General features: G+C 42.9%; 1 protein-coding gene across 4 annotated transcripts in view; it reads right to left on the bottom strand.

Moving 5' to 3' along the window:
• LOC143786052 (lipopolysaccharide-induced tumor necrosis factor-alpha factor homolog) overlaps positions 1 to 26,912 on the bottom strand; it is an 83,798-nt gene that overhangs the window by 11,848 nt on the left and 45,038 nt on the right. For 3 of the 4 annotated variants that reach the window (XM_077275227.1, XM_077275229.1, XM_077275228.1), the window contains 3 exons: positions 25,508 to 25,567; positions 14,971 to 15,030; positions 14,588 to 14,614 (listed from right to left, as the gene is read on the bottom strand). In XM_077275227.1, the coding sequence (XP_077131342.1) occupies positions 14,588 to 14,614; positions 14,971 to 15,030; positions 25,508 to 25,567 (147 nt within the window). The remainder of the gene's footprint in view (positions 1 to 14,587; positions 14,615 to 14,970; positions 15,031 to 25,507; positions 25,568 to 26,912) is intronic. The other variant, XM_077275230.1, reaches the window with a different exon arrangement.

The following is a 26,912-nucleotide window of genomic DNA, read 5'->3' as shown; positions in this document are numbered from 1 at the left end:
TTCAGTCTTCCTTACGTTGGCCATTTCTCTGAGCACTAAACACCTTGTACTTGGCACCCCAGGAGGCTGCAGTTGTGGTATATGAATCACAGAGAAAAAAGCAGAGATGATTACCTGCTGAAGCCTCCAAACAAATGCACTATCAGGGTGCAGCGGACCTGATAAATGATGGCAAAAACACAGGTGCAAAAAAGACCGATAAAACAATCTGTAATAATTATAGGGGATAACTCAGGAGACTCTATGCGTGGAACAAGACAACTACAGGACACAGTTTTATAAGTGGTAAAGTCTATATTATCCACGGTGATTCAAAGAGTTGCAGAGAGAAACTCAAGTCCACAACACTTGGTGTAAATAATAAACGCAGCTTAGCAGTCTATAGGAAACTTCAGAGCAAAATGCAATCAAGCAGAAAGTCTATGAAGCACAGTCATTCTTGAGGATACTTGACACGAATAAATCCTTGTCGTAGTCCAGACACAGATAGATATGCTTATAGGCAGTTCAAATCATATCTTAGCTCAACCAGGGAGGCCTGGTTAATAGTCTCAGGTTAATTCAAAGCAGCAGCAGCTTACATGTCCAGCAAATGCAGGTGGAAGAAAACACGAGCAGCAGATGAAGGAGGATTACTGGAAACTTGTGTATGCAGAAGGAATTCAGAGCAGAGTAGCAGGATCACCACACAGGTTCACAGGAGCAGGTGTATAGCCAGGGAGTAATCAGAGGTCAGGAGCTGGATGCAAGGCAGAATACTCTAGCACAGACTGAAGGCTGGGGTGGAGTTTTATAGCAGGAGACACAGTGCACATGAGACCAAAGACGCCATCTTGGAAAAGGGCAGTAATGCACAAAAGGTAAAAAATCTTCAGAGTCCTGACATTACTCCCTCCTTAGAAGCGGCCTCAGGACAATCCTGGACCTGGTTTCTCAGGGAATCTCTGATGAAAACGAGAAATCTTCTGTTGGGCATTGATGTTTTCTGCAGGTTCCCAAGAGTCTTCCTCAGGGGGATATCCCTGCCATCTTATCAGATATTGGAGCCGATTCCTGCGAATCCTGGAATCAATAATTTCCTCCACCACAAATGTTTCTTGCCCATCAATCACCACAGGCTGCGGAGGTGGCACAACACGTCCCTGGAAGGTATTAGGAGATACAGGCTTTAGTAAAGATACATGAAAAACTGGGTGTACCTTCATAGTCCTAGGCAGCTTCAGCCGGCAGGCCACAGAGCTCACAATACCGTTGATCTTGAACGGGCCAATGAATTTCTGTCCAAGTTTTTGTGAAGGAACATTTAACTTCAGATTCTTAGTTGCTAACCCCACAGAATCTCCTACCTTAAACATGGGTGCAGGTTTACGGAATCTATCAGCCGATCTCTTATAACGTTCTTGAGCTGTGGTCAGGGATTCTTTCAGAACCTCCAGATTTTGTCTCATCGCAGTCAGCCTTTCCTCCACTGCCGGAACTGGAGAATTAATTGGAGACCTAGGTAAAATACACGGATGATGACCCAGATTGGGAAAGAAAGGTGTAAATTTAGTGGAGGTGCTCTGAGAATTATTATATGAAAATTCGGCTAACGGCAACAACTCCAACCAATCATCCTGGAGATGGCTGACATAGCATCTTAGATATTGTTCCAGCGTCTGGTTGGTACGCTCAGTCTGACCATTTGTCTGGGGATGGTAAGCAGAAGAGAGACAGACATTAATATTGAGTGCAGAGCAAAACCCCTTCCAGAATCTTGAAGTGAACTGTACTCCACGGTCAGAGATGATCTCATCCGGAACCCCGTGCAACCAAAAGACATTCTGTATAACCAAGTTCACTGTATCTTTAGCTGAGGGGAGGCCGGTGCACAGAACAAAATGAGCAGCTTTAGTCAGGCGATCAACTACCACCATGATTGTATTCATGCCCCCTGATGTAGGCAGCTCCACAATAAAGTCCATTGATATAGACCCCCAAGGGCGGGACGGAACAGGTAATGGTTGTAGAAGACCCGTAGGTGCCACATGAGAAGTCTTGTATAGGGCACATACCTCGCAAGAGAGAGCATAGTCCTTGGTATCCTTCAGGCAAGTTGGCCACCAGAAGAATCGGCTCAGGAACTCTTGTGTCTTCTGTACCCCCCTGTGACCAGCCAACTTGGAGTCATGTACCAAGTTGAGGATCTGCAGACGGACGACCTCCGGGACGTAGATACGTCGATCTCTGAACCACATGCCACCCTTAAAGACAAGATTAATATCCACAGGTGGGTTGGCCAGAAATACATCACCTTCATAGGCCTCCCTGCACTCCTTCCACAAGTCCTGATCGTGGATAACTCCGATGAAATTGGCATCAGATAGAATGGTCTTGGACGGGGCTCCAGGTACGGAATCCGCAGCATGGATTCGGGATAAAGCATCAGCCTTCCCATTACGAGATCCTGGACGGTACGAGATAACAAAGTTAAATTGATTTAAAAATAAGTTCCAACGAGCCTGACGAGGAGAAAGACATCTAGCGGATCTAAGGAACTCTAGATTGCGATGGTCAGTTAGCACTCTGATCTGTTGTGCAGCTCCTTGCAGATGATGCCTCCATTCCTTGAAAGCCGCAATAATAGCCAGCAATTCCTTGTCTCCCACGCCATAATTCTTCTCTGGTGAGTTTAGTCTACGGGAAAAGAAAGCACAAGGATGTAGCAGACCCTTCTCTCCAGTTCTTTGGGAGAGAATAGTCCCCAAAGCATTATCAGAAGCGTCCACCTCCACAATGAAAGGAAGTGTTGGATCTGGGTGTATCAACAACGGTGCTGATGTGAAACAGATCTTAAGCCGATCAAAAGCTTCTTGAGCCTGTGATGACCACTTAAAGGGCTTTTCCTTCTTTGTCAAGGAAGTAATGGGACGGACAATATCAGAAAAATTTCGAATGAAGCGTCTGTAGAAATTTGCAAAACCAATAAAACGTTGGACCTCCTTAACATTCTTGGATACCGGCCAGTCAAGAATTGCCTGAATCTTACCAGATTCCATGTTCAGCCCCTGGGGAGAGATGATATAACCTAAGAACTGTATCTCAGAACGATGGAACTCGCATTTCTCCGGCTTGATATACAGATGGTTCTCTTTCAGACGTCTTAAAACAGCTTTGACATGTTCTTCATGTTTCTGTAGAGAGTCAGAAAAGATTAGAATATCATCCAAATAGATCACCACAAACTGGTCCAACAAATCTCTGAAAATGTCATTAGCAAGGTGTTGAAACGTTGCAGGGGCATTACAAAGCCCGAAGGGCATCACAAGATATTCAAAGTGTCCATACCGGCATCGGAATGCTGTCTTCCACTCATCCCCTGGACGAATACGCACCAAATTATAAACCCCACGAAGATCCAGTTTAGAGAACACCTTAGCATGGTGGACTCTTTCCAGTAATTCGGGAATCAGAGGCAAAGGGTAACTGTTTTGTACGGTTACCTTATTGAGTTCCCGATAGTCAACACAGGGTCTCAGGGTCCCATCCTTTTTTACAAAAAATATAGGTGCCCCTGCTGGTGAGGTGCCGCCAAAGGGTATACGTTACCAAAAGGAATAGCTGCCCCAGGAAGCAGCTCAATGGGACAGTCATAATGCCTGTATGGAGGAAGCTGATCTGCATTCTTCTTGTCACAGATGTCAGAGAACTCTTTATATGCTGGAGGTAAAGAAAATACTTGTACATGTGGTTCCGTAGCCGTGGACTCAGGGACAGCTTCTGTTAACGCTGAGTTGCTCCTTGTTGGAAAGATAATCTCCTTGGTCTCCCAGTTGATAATTGGGTTCTGAGAACGCAACCAAGGAATGCCTAAAATCACAGGAAAATGAGGAGAAGAAATTAGCAAGAAAAAAGTTGCTCCTGATGATTAGGCTCCAACAAAATTTCAAGGGGTACAGTCTCCTGATCCACAGGCCCAGAGATTAAAGGTGACCCATCCACTGTTTCCATGGTAATTGGAGAGGCTCTTTGCTGAATTTCAATATCATGTTCCGTGGCAAATGTGATATCCATTAAATTGCCACCTGCACCTGAGTCAATCATAGCTGCACTGGAAATCCACTGTCCTGAACACAGGATCTTAATAGGGAGAGAACAGTGAATAGTGAGAACAGTGAGCTCCTGGGGGTGAAGTCATAGAAAGTGAATGGAATACAGCGTTTAAAGGCAGGCTACATTCAGAGATGTCAGATTCATCATCACAGTTGTCATACTCCCCTACTTCTGCTAGCACCTTGTTAGGCCCTCTAGGACACTTAGGACAATTGATCAAGAAGTGGTCAGACTGGCCGCAGTAGAAAAATTGACTTTCACGAAGGCGATGCTCCCGGCGCTCATTGATCTCTCGCCTCTGAACGGAATCAATTTGCATGGGCACCTCCTCCACCTCCCGAGAGGTTTTACCTGCAGGCTCTTTGGAAGGAAGGGAAAAGTTAGAAATACGGTTATATGCAGCAAATTTCTCCTGCCTACACTCAGTAAGGCGAATGTCTATGCACACACAATGCTGTATAAATGTCTCTAGCTCTTGTGGTGACTCAGAGCGAGCTAATTCATCTTTTATAATACTAGACAGACCCCTTTTAAAAATAGCCAATTGTCCATAACTGTCCCAATTGGTATCTACCGCTAATCTCCTGAAGTCAGTGGCATACTCAATAACAGAACGTTTAGCCTGGCGTAAAGACAACAAAGCAGATTCAGCTGTTGCACGGCGATTAGGGTCATCAAACATTAATGCCATAGTGGCCAAGAAATCATCCAAGTTATTTAACCGTGGGTCACGAGACTCAATCATCGGATTCGCCCAGGCGAGCGCTCGTGAGGTCAGTAGCATTATTACACACAATACTTTGGATCTATCAGCAGGAAAACGGTCAGCATGCACATCAAAATATAGCATACATTGATTCACAAAGCCACAAAATTTGTCGCGATCACCATTAAATCTGAATGGGGGCAACTTAGGTGGGCTAGCTGGTGGCGGTTGCCCAGTGGGTAAAGTCACTTTTGCAGCTATTTGCGTGCTTATGTCCTGAAAAGCCCGTCCATACTGGGACTCTATGCCAGCAAGTTTGTTTTCCTGGGCTGCCATGCGGTTGCTTAAGTCCTGCAAAGTTTGTCCAAACACTTGTTGATTGTGTTCAAAGCTTCCAAACTTCTTTTGCAGACCTTCAACATCTTTCTGCAGTGATCTAATTATGGAAAACACCTGCTCTAATCTGCTTTCTGCAGTCATTGTTCCAGCAGTCTCCTTTTTTTTATGGCTACAGTATCCTGTAATAATTATAGGGGATAACTCAGGAGACTCTTTGCGTGGAACAAGAAAACTACAGGACACAGTTTTATAAGTGGTAAAGTCTATATTATCACACGGTGATTCAAACAGGTGCAGAGAGAAACTCAAGTCCACAACACGGAGTAAATATTAAACGCAGCTTAGCAGTCTATAGGAAACCTCAGAGGAAAATGCAATCACGCAGAAAGTCTATGAAGCACAATTATTCTTGAGGATACTTGACACGAATAAATCCTTGTCTTAGTCCAAACACAGATAGATAAGCTTATAAGGCAGTTCAAATCATATCTTAGCTCAACCAGGGAGGCCTGGTTAATAGTCTCAGGTTTTTGCAGAGCAGAAACAGCTTACATTTCCAGCAAATGCAGATGGAAGTAAACACGAGCAGCAGATGAAGGAGGATTACTGGAACTGGTGTATGCAGCAGGAACTCAGAGCAGAGTAGCAGGATCAGCACACAGGTTCACAGGAGCAGGTATATAGCCAGGGAGTAATCAGAGGTCAGGAGCTGGATGCAAGGCAGAATACTCTAGCACAGACTGAAGGCTGGGGTGGAGTTTTATAGCAGGAAGACACAGTGCACATGAGACCAAAGACGCCATCTTGGAAAAGGGCAGTAATGCACAAAAGGTAAAAAATCTTCAGAGTCCTGACAACGGTATATCGGGGAACCCACATCAAATTTTTTGGGGAGTCTCCCCTATAATAACCAGTAAAGGCTAAACAAACAGTTGTGGGCTGATATTGTTAGGTGTCGAGTTCCCGCCGCTGCACAGGGAAAATCTCGAACCATGTCCACTGTTGTCTCCCATTGTCCTCCAGCCGCAGTGGAACCTGCTCAGCAGAGACATCGTTCCCAGCGTCTGGCTCAAGCTGAGACAGTGCGCTTGGGTGCTACTACTTTTCCAGGCTCTGCCTTTGTAGCCAGCACTGTTCAGCAGCGAGCAGGGGTTTTGGAGACTAAGTCCTGCTTTTCCCACACTGAGCATGCCCACGGGATGACCTCCCATTTTAGGTCGGGGGTCACATGCTCAGGTCCTGTTGCAGCTCCTATTGGACCATCAGGAAGGTCCTGGAGCACTACTGCTATAAAAGGTTCGCATGGCCGCTTTGCCATGCTCTAGTGTAAACGTATTAACTTGTGTGTGTGGATGAATGCCTGTCGATGGATGAAAGCTCCAAATCATTCCCATCCCTAATGTTGTTGCCTGCTCGCGAATGGTAGAGCTACCTAGCGCCCGACAGTGCTATCCTGCACAATTGCACAAGTTGCTGAATTCAGTTAGTAGTGACTGCCAGAGCGGCACCGTGCGCAGATAGTGAGCAGCTTTCCTGGCCCTGTTTAGGGTGGTTAGTGGCGTCCGCCAGAGAGGCACTGCACGCACTCCTGTGCAGTAAATATTTACTTTCATTGTTTCCCTGGCACCGCAGTAGCGGTGTCGAGCACAAGAGATCTAGAAGGACTCTTACCCCGAGTCTTGGGGCAGAGTACTGTGTCGCCTTGCTTGCACTCTCTGTACGGTATCGCGGCCCTGTGACGCAACAGGGTTCGCTTCCTTCATACTGGATGAAGCTAACCCGTGTGTGTACTCATATTATACCGCCATATAGTCCATCATTACCAAGCAGCAGATGTCTTAGCTGCACAGTGGACCCTGGACTGCGAACGCACCTTATATCATCTCCAATTATTATTTGGTGCGTTCCGCCAGTCCAAACATATTAATAGCCTGGGAATGTTTATGGCTATTGGCCCATTCTCACAATAGTAACATCAGACCCCAGCAGACGGCTTTCCCTCTGCTGGTGCAAAAAATTGTGAGGGAGCCCACGCCATTTTTTAATTTTAGTCATTTATTTTATATACGATGTACACAGCGGGTGCTGATTACAACCCCCATCACTGTCTCCTGGTCACACTGATCTCAGGAAGACCAGGCAACAATGATCAGGGCTCCCTTCAACACCCGGCACCTGGCAACAGAGGTAACTGTACAGCTTTTTCCCAGGCGCCGGTACATGGCACATGGATGATACACACTTTTTTTCCATGCTGCACAAAAATAAGGACATCTGTTGCTTTTCACACAGACACACGGTATGTGTGAAAAACCTGACAAGTGCACACAACCATTGAATACAATAGGTGTGCGTATGTCCATATTTGCAGTCCTTAAAAAATGGACCATATAAGGACATAAAGTACAGACATGTGAAAGGGGCCTTAAGCTGTTTTTAACATTTTAAATCTGTTGTTGGTCTCCCTGCTCACATGAATTTAAGGTCCCCATTCCATCATAATACTTGTGGCCTGAAAAGGGGTAAGCAGCAAACCCCCACAAAACACTCACACTCAGGGGTACTGTAGAAGAATATATCAGGACACAGAAGTAACCTCCAGCAAATCCTGTCCCTTACTGACTCTGCATGGGACATAACTACAGTGTATTTCTTCTGCATGCTTCCTGCGGGTCATATTTTCCAGAAGAGTAAATTCTACATTATTGGCTATTTTGATCTATTCACAGCACAAGACTGCCATCTACTGCCTTACTAGTTTAACAATCTTCACAACTACTAACAACCACCTAACTCTTCACTTCTTTTATGCCCCTAAAATACGCCCGATTCTCCTAAATCACACTAAATTCAACTACCCTCCACCTGAGGTGAGCATAAGTCTGATCAATGATATGCTGGGAAGGAGGGAGGAGGAGTGGAATAAAAGAGAGACATTGGAAACACAGAGAAACAACAATAAGCAACAGAGAAACCCAATCAGTAGGCCACTGATGCCTATGCAAATGTAGGAATACTTATCTCAGATACGCAGGGTAACTACATTGTCCTCTAACTTTATAAAACAATTTCTCACATTCCCATTGTATATCGCTTCTTTTACTATGGACAACATCATCTCTACTCAATTTCAGACAATTTCAGGTGTAGGCCTAAAATCTAACATGCTACGTAGGATATCCGCCCTATACACAAAGCCGACAGCCAGCATAAAGGTGAATAGGGTCTTATCTCAGGAGCTCGTTATATGCAACGGTACGGGTCAAGGATTCCCATTATCTCCTTTAATTTTCATACTCACACTGGAGCCTCTCCTCAGAAGGATTCGTCCCAACAGGAGCATAATGGCCCTTGTATTCAAGGGTCTCCTTGCAAGATTGCGGCCTATGCAGATAATATGCTTTTTTCAGCAATAGCCTGGCCAGTTTACTCCCAAATTTAATGGCAGAACTCCATGCATACAAAGGCCTATCTAATTTAAAATCCACTTCTCCAAATCAGAGACCCTGAGGGTATGTGCACACGTCTGGATTTCTTGCAGAAATTTCCTGAAGAAAACCGGAAATTTTCTGCAAGAAATCCGCATTTTTTTTTGTGTGTTTTGTTTTCCGTTTATTTCGCATTTTTTTTTAGCATTTTGCAAGCGTAATTAGCTTGCAGAATGCTAAAGTTTTCCAAGCGATCTGTAGCATCACTTGGAAAACTGACTGACAGGTTGGTCACACTTGTCAAACATACTGTTTGACAAGTGTGACCAACTTTTTACTATACATGCTGCTTATGCAGCATCTATAGTAAAAGATAGAATGTTTAAAAATAATAAAAAAAATAAAAAAATGGTTATACTCACCCTCTGCAGCCTCCGTTCCTATAGATGCCGGTGTGGTTCAGGACCTTCGGTGACGTCACGGCTTGTGATTGATCGCGAGCGGTCACGCGACCAATCACAAGACAGTGACGTCATCGCAGGTCCTGAACCACACCATCTATAGAAACAGAAGCGGCAGCATGCAGTGGTGAGAGGCGGGAACACTCCGGGGACATCGAAGGTGAGTATATGACTATTTTTTATTTTAATTCTTTTTTTTTGACCAATTATATGGTGCCCAGTCTGTGGAGGAGAGTCTCCTCTCCTCCACCCTGGGTACCAACCGCACATAATCTGCTTACTTCCCGCATGGTGTGCACAGCCCCGTGCGTGAAGTAAGCAGATCAATGCACTCCTAGGTGTGCGGAATCCCCGCAATTCCGCATTTTTAATGAACATGTTGCTTTTTTTTCCGCGATGCGATTTTTTCGCGGAAAAAATTGCAACATTTGCACAAAAAATGCGGAATACACTGTAAGTAATAGGAGGCATAGGTTAGCGTTTTTTTTCGCGTTTTTATCACGTTTTTATAGTGAAAAAACGTGAAAAAAACGCGAAAAATCCTGAACGTGTGCACATGGCCTGAACATCAACACATCCCCATCTATCTTGGTGCCCCTAAAAGCTCAAATGGGGCAATTCAGCAATAAAATTCCTAAGCATACTATTACCGAGAGACATAGATTTGACATACTCTCTTAATTTCCCTAAATTCCTTCACTCAGTACATGGGAGCTGTTCAAGATGAATGAAGAATGTGTCATGATCCGTTCCAGGGTTTAATCCTGTCTGCCCTTTTTCCGGGCGGATCATGTCAAAGGTTAACTTTGCCTCATTCTGGGTTCAGGTTTGCTATTTAGTTCCCATGCATCCTGCTGGCGGTGTCAGCTATAGTTCTGCCTTCGGCGTGTGAACCTGACTCTGGTAGCTCTTGGTTTGTCCTGCTGTGATCCCTGACTTGCCCCATGTCTGTTGTCTCCCTCTGTCTGCCCTTTTCCCAGCGTTTCCCTGTGTTTCGGTTTTGATTCTCTGGCTTCTGACTTTACTTGTATTCGGACTCTCTTCTGCCTTCTGACTTTGTCTTATCCGCTTCTGACCGTTGCTGAACCTCCTGGCTTGCTCCTGACCACATGTATTGCTGATCCCTTTAGTACTTCTTCCTATTGTTCTTTTTTTACTCGGCTTGTTTGACCACTCTCTCACCACTTGGTGGCGCCTATGCTGCTGCTCCGTGGTGCTTCTCTGTGTATGCAGTCTCACTTCCCTCTCAAGCTCCCTCTGGTGGAGATTGCATTATACTGCACTGCAGCAGCATGACAGAATGCTTTCACATGCTCTGCTAGAAGCACATTCTTTAAAATGAACATTCTCCAGCGGATTTTGTATATCTTTCAAGCCCTCCTAGTTGCGGTCCCCACGTCCTTCTTCAGGATGCTTTTTTTCCATCCAAACCAAGTTCATATGGTCTGGTAAACTCTCCCATATCAGCAAAACCATAATTTATAATTCAAAGTCCTCAGGGGGTATAGCCTTGCCTGATTTCAGATCTCATTATATAGCCTCTTACCTGTCTAGAATCTTGGACTAGTTTAGGAATGATAAGGGGAATGCATTGGTTGGTATTGAGCAAAGCTTTGTAAATATCCCCTTGACAGCTACTCCGCACGATTGGGGCCACCCTTGCCTGTTGTACTCATGGTATGTTCTTATATCTTACCATTATCTTCCTCTGTGTTTCCTATTTTGGGCAATCCAATTCCCCACCTCCCCCAGGGTTAGAAGATAAAGTCTTTTATAACTGGATAAGTAGGAGTTGTTTTAGACCATGGTTGTCAAACTCAAATACACAGAGGGCCAAAATTAAAAACTTGGACAAAGTCGCGAGCTGACCTTGACATTTATTAAAACAATGTCTACAATTGAGGACGTTTTTCATTATCGACAAATATAAGTATGTCATATGTTTTGAAGGGGTTAAAGGTGTTGTCTGGTCTAAAATGACAAGTCTGCAGTCACTATGTGTGACTGCACACTTGTGAATCCCATTAGTGCATGCACTTAAAGCTGTGAGGATTCTCCGGTGTCAGTGCTGGGAACAGCGATGCATTATGGAAACTCCTAGCCAGAACCTGACTAGACTGCATTTGCCACGCTCAATGTTAGTATATTGCAAAAGGCTGGAAAGTCTAGTCAGGTTCTGGCCAGGAGTTTGCATACCGCATACTTGCGGGCACGTGGCAGCTGTTCCCGGTGCTGACAGCGGAGAATTCTTACAGCGAGCAGTGTGCGCTGGGAGGATTCACAAGTCTGCAGTCGCATGGAATGAGTGCAGATATGTCATTTTAAACCGGCCAACTCCCATTTAAAATGTACACAACTTCACGCAGGTTTCTTCATTAATACAGAGCATTTTAACCCCTTAACCCCCAAGGGTGGTTTGCACGTTAATGACCTGGCCAATTTTTTTTTACAATTCTGACCACTGTCCCTTTACGAGGTTATAACTCCGGAACGCTTCAACGGATCCTGATGATTCTGACAATATTTTCTCGTGACATATTGTACTTCATGATAGTGGTAAAATTATTTGATATTACCTGTGTTTTTGTGAAAAAAACAAATTTGGCGAAAATTTTGCAATTTTCCAACTTTGAATTTTTATGCCCTTAAATCTCAGGCATACAGTAAGTCACACAAAATGCTTAATAAGTAACATTTCCCACATGTCTACTTTACATCAGCACAATTTTGGAACCAAAATTTTTTTGGGGGAGTTATAAGGGTTAAAAGTTGACCATGAATTTCTCATTTTTACAGCACCATTTTTATTAGGGACCACATCACATTTGAAGTCATTTTGAGGGGTCTATATGATAGAAAATAACCAAGTGTGACACCATTCTAAAAACTGCACCCCTCAAGGTGCTCAAAACCACATTCAAGAAGTTTATTAACCCTTCAGGTGTTTCACAGGAATTTTTGGAATGTTTAAAAAAAACAAAGACGAACATTTAACTTTTTCACAAAAAATGTCAGCTCCAATTTGTTTTATTTTACCAAGGGTAACAGGAGAAAATGGACCCCAAAAGTTGTTGTACAATTTGTCCTGAGTACGCCGATACCCCATATGTGGGGGTAAACCACTGTTTGGGCGCATGACAGAGCTCGGAAGGGAAGGAGCGCCATTTGACTTTTCAATGCAAAATTGACTGGAATTGAGATGGGACGCCATGTTGCGTTTGGAGAGCCACTGATGTGCCTAAACATTGAAACCCTCCACAAGTGACACCATTTTGGAAAGTAGACCCCCTAAGGAACTTATCTAGATGTGTAGTGAGCACTTTGACCCACCAAGTGCTTCACAGAAGTTTATAATGCAGAGCCGTAAAAATAAAAAATCATTTTTTCACAAAAATTATTTTTTTGCCCCCAATTTTTTATTTTCCCAAGGGTAAGAGAACAAATTGGACCCCAAAAGTTGTTGTGCAATTTGTCCTGAGTACGCTGATACCCCATATGTGGGGGTAAACCACTGTTTGGTTGCATGGAAGAGCTCGGAAAGGAAGGAGCGCCGTTTGACTTTTCAATGCAAAATTGACTGGAATTGAGATTGGATGCCATGTTGCGTTTGGAGAGCCCCTGATGTGCCTAAACATTGAAACCCCCCACAAGTGACACCATAATGGAAAGTAGACCCCCTAAGGAACTCATCTAGATTTGTGGTGCACACTTTGACCCACCAAGTGCTTCACAGAAGTTTATAATGTAGAGCCGTAAAAATAAAAAATCATATTTTTTCACAAAAATGATCTTTTCGCCCCCAATTTTTTTTCCCAAGGGTAAGAGAAGAAATTGGACCCCAAAAGTTGGTGTACAATTTGTCTTTAGTACGCTGATATCTGATATGTGGGGATAAACGACTGTTTGGGCGCATGGCAGAGCTCGGAAGGGAAGGAGCGCCGTTTGACTTTTCAATGCAAAATTGACTGGAATTGAGATGGGACACCATGTCGCGTTTGAAGAGCCCCTGATGTGCCTAAACATTGAAACCCTCCACAAGTGACACCATTTTGGAAAGTAGATCCCATAAGGAACTTATCTAGATGTGTTGTGAGAGCTTTGAACCCCCAAGTGTTTCACTACAGTTTATAATGCAGAGCCGTGAAAATAAAAATTCTTTTTTTTTTTCACAAAAATTATTAATCCCCCAGTTTTGTATTTTCTCAAGGGTAACAGGAGAAATTGGACCCCAAAAGTTGTTGTCCAATTTGTCCTGAGGACGCTGATACCCCATATGTGGGGGGGACCACCGTTTGGGCGCATAGCAGAGCTCAGAAGGGAAGGAACACCGTTTGGAATGCAGACTTAGATGGAATGGTCTGCAGGCGTCACATTGCGTTTGCAGAGCCCCTAATGTACCTAAACAGTAGAAACCCCCCACAAGTGACCCCATATTGGAAACTAGACCCCCAAGAAACTTATCTAGATGTGTTGTTAGAACTTTGAACCCCCAAGTGTGTCACTACAGTTTATAACGCAGAGCCGTGAAAAATAAAAAAAAAAATTCCCACAATAATAGTTTTTTAGCACCCCAAATTTTTAGTTTCCCAAGGGTAACAAGAGAAATTGGACCCCAAAAGTTGTTGTACAATTTGTCCTGAATACGCTGATACCCCATATGTTAGGGTTAACTCCTGTTTGGGCGCTCTGGAGAGCTCGGAAGGGAAGGAGCACTGTTTTACTTTTTCAACGCAGAATTGGCTGGAATTGAGATCGGACGCCATGTCGCGTTTGGAGAGCCCTTGATGTGCCTAAACAATGGAAGCCCCCAATTCTAACTGAAACCCTAACCCAAACACACCTTTAACCCTAATCCCAACTCCCAACTCTCGCTTGGTCACTCTGCTCTCTGGTCAGTCCTCTGAGCTGTCACTGTCCTTCTCTCTGTCCTGCATCTCTGTAACTCTCTGTGTCCGTTCCTCAGGATCACGCTACCTCTGTCCAGATCTCTCTCTCTTGCCACAGACCACCCACTGCACGTGGTCTTGCTTAGCATTCAGATCAAATGTCTGCTCTAGCTGCAAGTGAGCCCCTGTCTGAGTCACTATCAGGAAGTCCTCTCTGATCCTGTTACATAACCCCTCCTTCTATGGGCTAGTCCCAACACGTAACTATGTCTTACCTTACTTACTCTTTTGCTGGACAGAAATCAGCTTCCCAACACTACTGTGCAAAACATTACAATACACCACATCACAATATCACACTTTACATTATTTATGTCTTCAAGGGGAATATGGCAATATGTCCATCTCCTTACAGTATCACAATACAGCCTACTGCACACAGCTCTGCAGGGGACCTTATCCTTGTCCTTACATATAGTACTTTACTTTATAACCAACGTTTGTTTGCAATGGCATTTCACTTTATGGAAGCGTTTTTAGTCCCAGTGATGATCCTTTTTGGATCTAATTTTTTTAGGACTAACTCAAGATGGTCACTCTGGACTACTAAGTGTAAACTGCAATCTTATGTGTTAAAAATGGTTCATACATGTAGATGTAGTTATTTTACTATACCTGTGGTCTGTGGCCCTCCTCCAACACCTGTATAAAAAATATATACAACAGTTTAAAGAAGACTGCGAACAAGGAATAAATACACCGATAAGTGAGGATTAACTGAATATGAGATGGCATCATAGTCATGTAAATGTTAATATATTCCCATCATGGCAGAGTACTGTATGCCTTGTTATTATTGCTTAGTATGGTGTATTGTGAAGACCTTGTGCACTGTATTATTTGTGAAATGATGCCATATGATGTGCTCTATACGCTTTATATGTCCTATGATTGATATTTTTATATTCAAGTCTTTATTTTTATTTTATTTATATATTCAAGACAGGTTCCCTTTAAAGAAAACCTTTGTGTATGTGCAGGAAATTATTGCACCATACCTAATGGTTGTACCCCTCCAACTCCGTATGGTGGTGGGGGTGGATAAGCTCCTCCAACGCCTATATAGAAAACCAAAAGGAAAGTTTAGCACAACATTATAACAATCCAAAGTTAATGGGGTATTAATTCCTAAATTATCAGTAGATATAGCCTAGCAGCACCGCTAAGCATTATAACGGACTAATCGCTCGGACCGTCCATGTTTAAAAAAAAACAAATACGGTATATAGAAGTTTAATTTACGGTATTCCTGTAAAATTGTTGGATCATTTCTTACACTTAATATACGACCCCCAATGTTACTGTATGTAAAAATCAACCTTTACCCATCACAACCTGCAGGGTCTGGTGTAATTGTAGACACATTGTGTAGCAACAATAGCATTCTAAAGGGGATGGGATTTCTGGTTTCAGAAACACCGTTCCTGCATTAATCCTGTGATTTCCTACTCTCCCTGGATCCAGTTGTGAATGACTGCCACTGATCCTGGTGTCTGTTATTGTCTGCAGCGCTGATGTCACATTGTCGGCCCTGCAGGCTGTCAGTAGCTCTGCCCGATATATTGGCATGTGCGCTGCTGTCAGCACTGCAGACAAGGACAGACATCGGAAATTCGGAGGCGTCAACACCCGTTGTCACATGTGATGGCCTACTAGAACCTGGCCTTCTACTGTTGAGTACATTACTTAATATTAAATTGATTTAATTAGAAAATAATAAGATTATATATGTACAAGTAATTATTGCACTATACACGGAGCTGCGCCCCTCCATCTCCATACGATGATGCAATTTTATAAGCGTCTCCAACCATATAACATATAAAAATGAAGGATGACAAGGGATACTTATCTGCTTACTGCCGCTATACAGTCTCCTACACACAACTCTGCTGGGGGCATCATCCTTGTCCTTATATAATTATTAGTGATGAGCGAACGTGCTTGGATAAGGTGCTATCTGAGCATGCTCGGGGCTAACTGAAGGTCTTCAGCATGCTCAAATGATATGTTCGAGGCTCCGAGCCTGCATGTCTCACGGCTGTTCAAAAGACACATCACATGCAGGGATTACCTAAGGGCTCATTTCCACATGCGAGTCACACGTCCGTATCTCGCATGTGGAAACCAAGCCCTGGTGCCGGCACTCAGGAGCGGAGCTGTGCAGCTCCATGTGTTCCTATGCGGCCGTACACTCCGCTCTGGAGTGCCGCGGCTCCACTGCTTGATTTCCACATGCGAGATACGGACTTGTGACTCGCATGTGGAAATGAGCCCTAAGAAACAGGCTGTCGACCACTCACAACACATGCAGCTGTGGGGACTCAAACATAATTATTCGAGCATGCCAAAGACACTCAGATAACACCCGGGCATGCTGGGATTACACCTTATCCAATCATGTTCGCTCAACGCTGATAATTATCTCTTAGAGCTCACTATTGGTTTAATGCTTGATTTAAATGGAGCGTTCTAGAAATCTTTTTGGAAATGTTCTGGAAACCCAGCAATAATTCTATTTTTAAAGGGAACCAGTCACCAGGTTTGGCCGATACCAGTTATGGCCACCACCTTTCAGGGCTTATCTACAGCATTCTATAATTCTGTAAGAGAAGAAAAATAACTTATTATACTCACCTTCGGGGCGGTCTGGTATGAGGGGTGTCGGTCTTCTTGGTCCGGCGCTTCCCATCTTCTTGCGATGCTGTCCTCCTGCTTGCTTCTTTTGGATAACGCGACCCTGCATCATCCACACAGTCTCCTCAGCACAGCGCTCCTGCGCAGGCGTACTTATCTGACCTGTTGAGGGCAGAGCAAAGTACTGCAGTGCGCAGGCGCTGGGCCTCTCTGACCTTTTCCGGCGCCTGCGCACTGCAGTACTTTGCTCTGCCCTCAACAGGACAGAGAAGTGCGCATGGGCAGGAGCACGGTGTCGAGGAGACTGTGTGGATGACGTAGGGATGTGTCATCCACATGAAGCAAGCAGGAGGACGGCATCACAAGAAGATGGGAAGCGCCGGACCAAGAAGATCGACACCCCTCATACCAAACCACCCTGCAGGTGAGTATAATAAAAGTTATTTTTCTTCTCTTGCAGGTCGGATTGGGGGCTTATATACAGCATTATGGAATGCTAATATATCAGCCCTGAAAGGTGATGGCTGTATCTTATATCGGCCAAAACTGGTGACAGGTTCCCTTTAACTACAGTTCTCAGTTGTATCTCATAATTTGACTCAGGATCTGAAAGGAGTTTTTCAAGTTCAGCAGGCAAACTGGACAAATGGGAGAAATGTGCTGAAATAATGAGAGAATCTATGCTAACAAGTAAGATTGCCATCACCCCAGCATCAAAGCTCCGGTTCTCCTTGCTGATCTTTGTTTACTTTACTTGCTACAGTCAATCCCACCACTCCGGTTCAATGATTTCTGGTTCCCTGCTGGTTTCTTTATTCCGTTGCTGTTGATTGTTTGCTTTTTTAGCCATGTGTGCACTGCAAACTATATTCTTGTCTATTAAATATGTACATCTCAACATTAAAATTGCAACATCAAGAAGGAAAGGTAATGGAAATCATAGGATTGATAGGCATAGTAACATTTTCAAAATATTTCGATTTATTCAGTATTGAGTATGAACGCCAAGTGCAGAAATGCACACTATTAATGAGGTTATTAACCTCTTCACGATCAATTATGCATATTTTCGTCATCATTGTTGTCCCTGCCTTTGATGCTGGCTCCGACGCTGAGCCCGCATCATTCGCTGCACTGTATGGTTGATTTATTAGACACCTCGAACAGCTTCAGGTGAATCCGAGATCCAGGCTGAAGCACTGCTATGTATAGCACAGGCTATCAGACGATCGCTTCTTCAGGTCTCATAAGGGGATTATTAAATACAGTAACAAGTGAAAAAAGTATTAAAAAAGAAAAGAAATACAAAAGTTTAAAACATCCTCCTTTGGCCCCATTAAAAATAGAACAATTAAAAAAATGAAAAATACACATATTTGGTATCGCTGACTTCAGAAATCTCTGATCTATCAAAATATAAAGTAAATTAATCTGATCGGCAAACAGCGTAACGAGAAAAAAAATTCAAATGCCAGAATTACGTTTTGCAATAAAATGTATTAATAGTCGATCAAAACATTGTGTCTACCTAAAAATGGTATCAATAAAAACGTCAGTTTGGGGAGCAAAAAATAAGCCTTCACTCAGCCCTTGATCACTAAAAATTAGAACGTTACTGGTCTCAGTAAATGGCGACAAGCGCAAAAAATTTTCATACAAATTTCTGAATTTTGTTTTCGCCACTTAAAGGGAACCTGTCACCCCCCCCCCAGACATTTGTAACTAAAAGCCACCTTGTGCAGCACTAATGCTGCATTTGGACAAGGTGACTCTTTTAGTTATGCTCCTTGCACATGCTGAAATAAACACTTATAAAATGTGCCCCCTCATACCGTGAAATCGCCAGGGGGGCGGGACTTTCCTTCCTAATCAGATGCAGCACAGCCGTCATTCGTGTCCCTTTGCCTCCCCAGCGTTGTCTGAATCTGTCCCGGAGCCTGCGCTGTTATGTTATCCCTTGGCCATGCGCAGTTAGCATTGCCTGTCTTCTGACATCATTTGATGTCAGGCTGACTGCGCCTGTGCGGCCGCGCTGCCCGAGATCCCACCCCGCAGTGTCTTCTGATTTATTCACACTGCGGGCCTGGGATTCCTGGGTATGCGCAGTGCATATCTTCGCCTCTCACTCATCTCCCTCTGCCTTCTTCATATTGTGCGGCGTTAGCTGATCCCTAATCGCATGCCATATTGTATATTGTAAAGATAAATCCCCATAATTCATAAATTTTAACATAACTATTTAACTTACAAAGTCTGCACATTGTAAAAAAAAAAAAAATATACATATATATATATATATATATACACTGTACGTATACTGTATATATATACTAGATGGTGGCCCGATTCTAACGCATCGGGTATTCTAGAATATGTATTTATGTATGTATATAGCAGCCACATAGTATATAGCATAGGCCACGTAGTATATAGGAGCCATGTAGTATATAGCAGACAAATACTACGTGGCCTGTGCTATATACTATGTGGCTGCTATATACATACATATTGTAGAATACCCGATGCGTTAATACAGGCCACACAATATATAACAGTGGCCACGCAGTATATAACACAGCCACGTACTATCTAACACAGCCCACGCAGTATATAGCAGCCACGCAGTATATAACACAGGCGACGTAGTATATAACACAGGCCACGCAGTATATAACACGGGCCATGTTATATATAGCACAGCCCACGCAGTATATAGCAGCCACATAGTATATAACACAGCCCACGCAGTATTTAGCAGCCACGTAGTATATAACACTGCCCACGCAGTATATAGCAGCCACGTAGTATATAACACAGCCCACGCAGTATATAGCAGCCACGTACTATATAACATTGCCCACGCAGTATATAGCAGCCACGTAATATATAGCACAGCCCACGCAGTACACAGCCCACATAGTATATAACACTGCCTATGTAGTATATAGCAGTCACGCGGTATCTAACAGCCCACGTAGTATACAGCAGTGTGGGCACCATATCCCTGTTAAAAAATAATTAAAATAAAAAATTGTTATATACTCACCCCCTGGGATCCACCGAAGCTCCGCCGAGCCGCTCGCGCCGGCCGCCATCTTCCGTTCCCAGGATGCATTGCGAAATTACCCAGATGACTTAGCGGTCTTGCGAGACCGCTAAGTCTTCTGGGTAATTTCGCAATGCATCGCCGGGAAGGGAAGATGGCGGCCGGCTCGGCGGACTACCGAGGGTGAGTATAGCAGGTTTTTTGTTTTTTTATAATGTTTAACATTACATTTTTTTACTATTGATGCCGCATAGGCAGCATCAATAGTAAAAATTTGGGGACACACAGGGTTAATAGCAGCGGTAACGGAGTGCGTAACACCGCGGCATAACGCGGTCCGTTACTGCCGGCATTAACCCTGTGTGAGCGGTGACCGGAGGGGAGTATGCGGGCGCTGGGCGCTGACTGCGGGGAGTAAGGAGCGGCCATTTTCTTCCGGACTGTGCGCGTCGCTGATTGGTCGTGGGCGTTTTGCCACGACCAATCAGCGAGTTGGATTTTCGTGACAGACAGAGGCCGCGACCAATGAATATCCGGGACAGACGGAAGTACCCCTTAGACAATTATATAGTAGATATATATTTGCACATTTCCTTGTTGTAGTATTAATTTTATACATGGCACCAAAATACCCAGGAGACCTCAGAGTGTTATTCATTTATATAGAAAAATAGGAGGATACCAGAATGTACCGCCTCTTTATGGAACTATTTTTCTATCTACTGGCTAACACGGTACCAAGATACTGTATATAGCTTTCCTGTATTCATTTATATAAAAAGTGATTCACAAATCAATTTTGGGGAAAATTTGAAGTACCTAGCAAATTTGAATTTCAAACGATCCACCCTACCCTGTTTGCATATCATTAGCATTTTGGGTCATCCATTTTGTTAATATAGCTTTCCATGGATAGGTGGCACACAGTTGGGACCCTGCCCTACTCTGCCTTTATCTACTTGTACGTCTGCTGAGTGCTGAGACATAGTGAGATGACCAACCAGAGATACTAACTGTCCAGATTGGGTACACGGTAGGATGGCATTTATGCCTTTTTTAAGTAATCTGTTTTATTTATATGTACTATGACTATTCACTTACTTACTACAGGTTATATGCTCATTTTGTTTTTATCTTAGGCTCTGTCTGTTCACCCCTAAGTGACAGAGCCAATTTTGTCCATAATGACCAAGCCTATTTTTACAATTCTGACCACTGTCATTTTATAAGGTTATAACTCTGGAACGCGTCAACAGATCCCAGAGATTCTGAGAATTACCTTTTTTGCGACATATTAAACTTCATGTTAGTGGTCAAATTTCTTCACTATCACTTGCGTTTATTTATGAAAAAAATGGAAATTTAGCAAAAATTTAGAAAATGTTGCAATTTTCAAACTTTTAATTTTTGTGCCCTTAAATCAGTGAGTTATGTCACACAAAATAGTTAATGAATAATATTTCCCACACGTCAACTTTATATCAGCACAATTTTGGAAACATACTGTAATTTTTTATGTTAGGATGTTATAAGGGATAAAAGTTGACCAGCGATTTCTCATTTTTCCAACAAAATTTACAAAACAATTTTTTTAGAGACCACATCACATTTTAAGTGACTTTGAGGGGTCTATAAGACAGAAAATATCCCAGATGCTAAGATGCAACTGTCCAGGCTGAGAACCACTGGTGACTGAACTGCTGAGAGCGCAGCCTCAGTGACCAGCGGTGACGTCATCGAGGTTACCTCCGCATGCACATGACATGATAGCAAACACTGGATGTTCGGGGCCCCCATTCAAGTGAATGGGGATTGGGTACTGTTCTGGTACCCGAACCCGAACATTTGGTAACTGTTCGGCCGAACCTGCCAGACCCGAACATCCAGGTGTCCACCCATCTCTAGTCCACTACTTGGACAACTTCTTTTCATACCCCTCACTTGGCCCCCATAAAATAATAAAGCCTGGGTATTGATGCGAGAGACTCGTGCTGGTGCCGTTCCCATGGTGTCGGCACTCGGCTCCCGGGGCTCCCACGCTGTTGTTGTGACACGTGAGCCAGGTGCCCAATCAGCACTGGCATCACTGACACCGCCTCTTGTCTATTTGAGTATGAAGAGGAAGTCAGAGATCATCTCCAGCATGGACTTCCTCTTCGATGTTCGATTTGCTCGAAGATGGGGCTGGTGATGCCAACGCTGATTGGGCACTGGCGTCACATGTCACCCAAACCGTATGAAAACCCCGGGACTGTGAGTGCCAACACTGTGGGAACAGTGTCGGTATGGGAGGTGAGTATAAGCTTTATTATTTTGTGGGGGCCAAGCATTTTGATCAAGATGGGGTTGTCTTAGTAGTGGACACCCCTTTTAATTACCACCTTTTCCCATTCAAAAATAAACTGAAAAGATGAAAAAAATAAACATATTTGGTATTGCCATGTCCAATCTATGTTAAAACATATGGTAAACATCAAGTGGAAAAAAAAAACCAAAATATCAGAATTACAGTATGGTCGCTGCACTTCCCTAAAAATACAAAAAAAAAAAGAAATCAAAATTATTTATGTGCCCAAAAATGATATCAATAAAAAACACAGCTAAGAATGTATAAAACTAGCTCTCAACCAGCTTCATGTGGGCGGGAAAACAAAAAGTTATGGGTTTCAGAAAATGGTGACACAAACTTTTTTTTTTAATGTTAATAATTTTTTTTAAAATGTAAAAACATAAAGCCTTAAGTTTGGTGAGGCTGTATATGGACCAACCTGGAGAATCATGTTGCCAGGTTATTTTTTACTGTTTTTGTAAAAACAAAGCTAAAGAACTTTTTTTTTTTTTTTACCATTTCACCCTACTTGCAATTTTTTGTTCCAGTTTTAAATTCATTGTGTGGTAACATAAGTGGTGTTGTTAAAAACTACTACTCATCCCACAAATATCAAGCCCTTATTTGGTTATTTTTTGGAAAACATTAAAAAAAGTTATGGCTAACTTGAAAGAATTGAAAACTATGTAAAACATATAGATATCCAGGTAGAATATAGTCTTGCATTCCTGTATTTAAAGTGGACCAGGTCTTTCAGGTTACTTTTAAAAAAAAGTTGTCATGTTTGTACATGAGAAATATCACTATTTCTGGCAATTATATGACATGTGTCCTGCTGTTATCACCAGTTTTCTCATCCACTAGCTCTGTCTCTGAGTTTCCGTTGTCTCTTAACTAGTGGGGGGAAACTAGCTGCTGATATACCCATCACACAGCTCACATAGAGAGAAGGAATCTTCCTTCTCTGTAATCGGAGGCAGCAGCAGCAGCTCAGTATAAGGCCGGCGTCACACATGGCGTAAGACAATACGCCACGTATTATACGTCCGTAATACGGAGAAATGTTCCCAAAATAGTGATCCGTAGGCAGGGTGTGTCAGCGTATTTTGCGCATGGCATCCTCCGTATGTAATCCGTATGGCATCCGTACTGCGATATTTTCTCGCAGGCTTGCAAAACCGACATCTAATGGATTTATGTGCTCAAATGTTCGGGAAAACATATATACAGTGTATATATATATATATATATATATATATATATATGTCATTGAGACACATATATATATATTCTGTATTTATATTTCATTCAGCGCGATATCTGTGAAAAGCCGGTAATTCAATTGCCGGCTTCTCATTTCTCCTGCCTAAAGCCGACATGATATGAGACATGGTTTTCATACAGTAAACCATCTCATATCCCTTTTTTTTTTTTAATATTCCACACTACTAATGTTAGTAGTGTGTATGTGCAAAATTTCAGCGCTGTAGCTGCTAAAATACATTCAGCGACTGAATGTAAGTATAGATCACTCTGCTTTCCTTTCAGCACCCGGGGATTACAGGCACGAGCGAGTGGTTTAGCGCAGCTCCTGCCTGTAATATTAGTTAACCCCTTCAGATGGATTACCTCGTGGGACGTGATAGGACATCAGAAGGTATGTATCTTGTGTGTTTATTATTTTGCCAAGCGAGGGTGTTCCTGATGGATTGAGAGAGCAATAAAATACTAAAACAACCTGTTTGTTTCTTTCATTAAAATACTTTTTATTCATGTGTGTGTGTGTTTTTTAACCCTTTCAGACAAATGGATTAATAATGGATAGGTGTCATAATTGACGCCTCTCCATTATTAATCTGGCTTAATGTCACCTTACAATAGCAAGGTGGCATTAACCCTTCATTACCCCATATCCCACCGCTACAGGGAGTGGGAAGAGAGTGGCCAAGTGCCAGAATAGGCGCATCTTCCAGATGTGCCTTTTCTGGGGTGGCTGGGGGCAGATGTTTTTAGCCACGGAGGGCCAATAACCATGGACCCTCTCCTGGCTATTAATATCTGCCCTCAGTCACTGGCTTTACCACTCTGGCGGAGAAAATTGCGCGGGAGCCCACGCCAATTTTTTCCACCATTTAACCCTTTATTTTAGCAGCTACAGCGCTGAAATTTTGCACATACACACTACTAACATTAGTAGTGTGGAATATGCAAAAAAAAAGGGGATATGAGATGGTTTACTGTATGTAAGCCATGTCTCATATCCTGTCGGGTTTAGGCAGGAGAAATGAAAAGCCGGCAATTGAATTACCGACTTTTCACTAACACCGCTGCGTATTTCTCGCAAGTCACACTGCTGGTCCGTGTGGAATCCGTATTTTTCTCGCCCCCATAGACTTTCATTGGCGTATTATTTGCGCAATACGCTGACAAACGCAGCATGCTGCGATTTTGTACGGCCGTAGAACGCCGTATATTACGGATCCGTAATATACGGCTGATAGGACTAGACCCATTGAGAATCATTGTGCCGTATGTCATGCGAGTTTTACGGACGTAGTTTTTGCGCTCTTACGTCCGTAAAACACGCATGTGTGACGCCGGCCTAAGAGTACTGAGCCGTGTGGCTGTGAATCCAGCATTGAAGTATAATATATTTGCTGGAGACTGCAGCATGATCTGCCAGTGCCACTCACTCAAGGCAGATCAAAAAGGATACTTGTTTTGCAAAGATTTATTATGAGACATTATTATTTATTTATATATATTTATTATAATTTTATTATTATTGTGAGCATTGTGTCCATGTAACAATTGGTTTATTATTTGTGCACTGTATTGCATTTTATGTTGACAAAGAATATCATGTTATCTGTGTTCATTATTGTCATGATATGTACTTTTGCCCTGTCCTGTATTTGAATAATATGCCATTTGATGTATGTAACTGTTCTCTGGTTTCTATTAGCTGTAATTTATGTATAAGATAACTCCAAATACACAAACTTCTAGACACACCGGAGCCTACCATTCTGGAAGCTTCGGATGAACCCTCCTCCCCTACACACACATGGGCTGACCCCAGGAGCACAGACAAGAGACCCATGTGTGATATAGCCAGTTGTGTGTTGGATACTGGAAGAGAAGGAACCGAAGCTGTCTGAGGAAGCAATCGGTATCCGTGTGATTGTGGTGGATCTGTTGGACTCGTGGAAGGACTATTGTTTCGTTTATCGGGTGCGGGATTACTGGAAAGCACCTCCAGATCTGTTTCTTTACTTGGACTTATTGTGGACTTCTCGTGGACTTGAAGGACATTATGGATATTTGATGTTGTATGCTCCCTGCTTTAATAAATCTCGTTGGATTGTCCCTCGGCCTGTTGTCCCTTCCTGCTCTGCCGTACACCCCGTCACAGTTATGACTTAATATTTAGATGATTATTTGAATCTGTGGTATATTATCTGAGCATGATGGGGAACTGAGTACTATTATTTTGGTACAATATGGTATAATTACTACATACCTGGATTCTGTGCCCCTCCAACTGCATATGGTGGTGAAGTTTGATATCCTCCTCCAACTCCTTTATAAAAAATAAAAGTGACAATTTCAAGAAGACTGGACTACAGGGGATGCTTATGCTGACATGATGTGTTTAGCGATGCTGTAAATTCCCATTAAATGTCTCCAGCTTATTCTAGGAAGCAATGCAGTACAGCCTCGAAAACACTAAAATGTATAAATCCCTGGGTCCACCTGTAAGTTTGACCTATATAGTGGGCATGTCAACTTTAGTTGGGCACAAGAACATAAAGATGAACACTGTGATAAAAGAGCATAAACGGAGCACAAATGCTCCATCAGGGGCATACTTGATATGAATAAGTTTTTGCATCAGTATTATATGTTAGCCCAAATCAAGAGTAGAACTTATAGAAAGATAAACTATGACTGAAAGAGTCACAACTTTTCTGAATTTTGGAGCTTATTCTGGTTTTGACTTACAAATTTTGATGAAAAATACTAACTTGTGATTAACACCTTATACTGATAAGCAGAGGTAGGATCGATTAGGCTCCTGTACTTGGCAGACAGAAAGGTCATTGCTAGATAATGTTCTCTGTATGTCTATGGAACCTTTTTACACATAGTCTCAGACACAGCGTTGGTAAGAGAACACATCTTCCCTTCTTTCGCTGGGATGGGGTCCCTATATACAGCTTTGAATAGGGAACCATGTAACTTGCCGAGGACTCCATAGTAAGACACTACAATGACCCTGAGTGCTGGTCTACAGCCTCCTGCGCACAAATGTCATGGTCCAACCTCCATAATTACCTGTTGGATACAGCTATGGCTTCATTGTTTGTTTTATCTAACTTTACTCCACCTATTGGTTCACTTACTTTTAGGCCAATTTTTGCATCAAAAGTTTGGAATATATTGGTATATCTTAAAGGGACTTTGTCAGCACAGGATGTCTGTTCAAACCTTGTACAGGCGCTCGGTGCTCCATGACCATGATCATTTCAATTCACCTTCCCACCTGCTTGGTTTCCATCTATCTTCTCCCTTTTCCGGCTCTATGAAGCCAGAGCTGTCAATCAAAGAAGAGGGTGAGCAGATTGGGAGAAAACAAGCAGGTGGGAAGGTGTATATAAAAGATTGACCCTTCGTGAATGTGGGACATAGTTTAAAGTCATTCTGTGTCGACAGAGTCCCTTTAAGCCACGCCAATCTACAATAAGTCATATTCCATTTTCAAAAGAGTAAAAATATATTTTTTAATTACATAAGCAATAGGACTAAAGCTAGGTGCTTTTACAGCAGACAGTTTGATCCATTATGAAAATATAGTCCAAGATCTTATTGCTCATCACATGGGAACACTAATTATGATACGTTAAACTGTCAAGTGTTATACAGCA

This window comes from Ranitomeya variabilis, chromosome 7 (genome assembly GCF_051348905.1).
Source record: "Ranitomeya variabilis isolate aRanVar5 chromosome 7, aRanVar5.hap1, whole genome shotgun sequence".
Taxonomy (NCBI): domain Eukaryota; kingdom Metazoa; phylum Chordata; class Amphibia; order Anura; family Dendrobatidae; genus Ranitomeya; species Ranitomeya variabilis.
The sequence above is the reverse complement of the archived record's forward strand: the minus strand, read 5'-3'. Positions and strand labels throughout refer to the sequence as shown.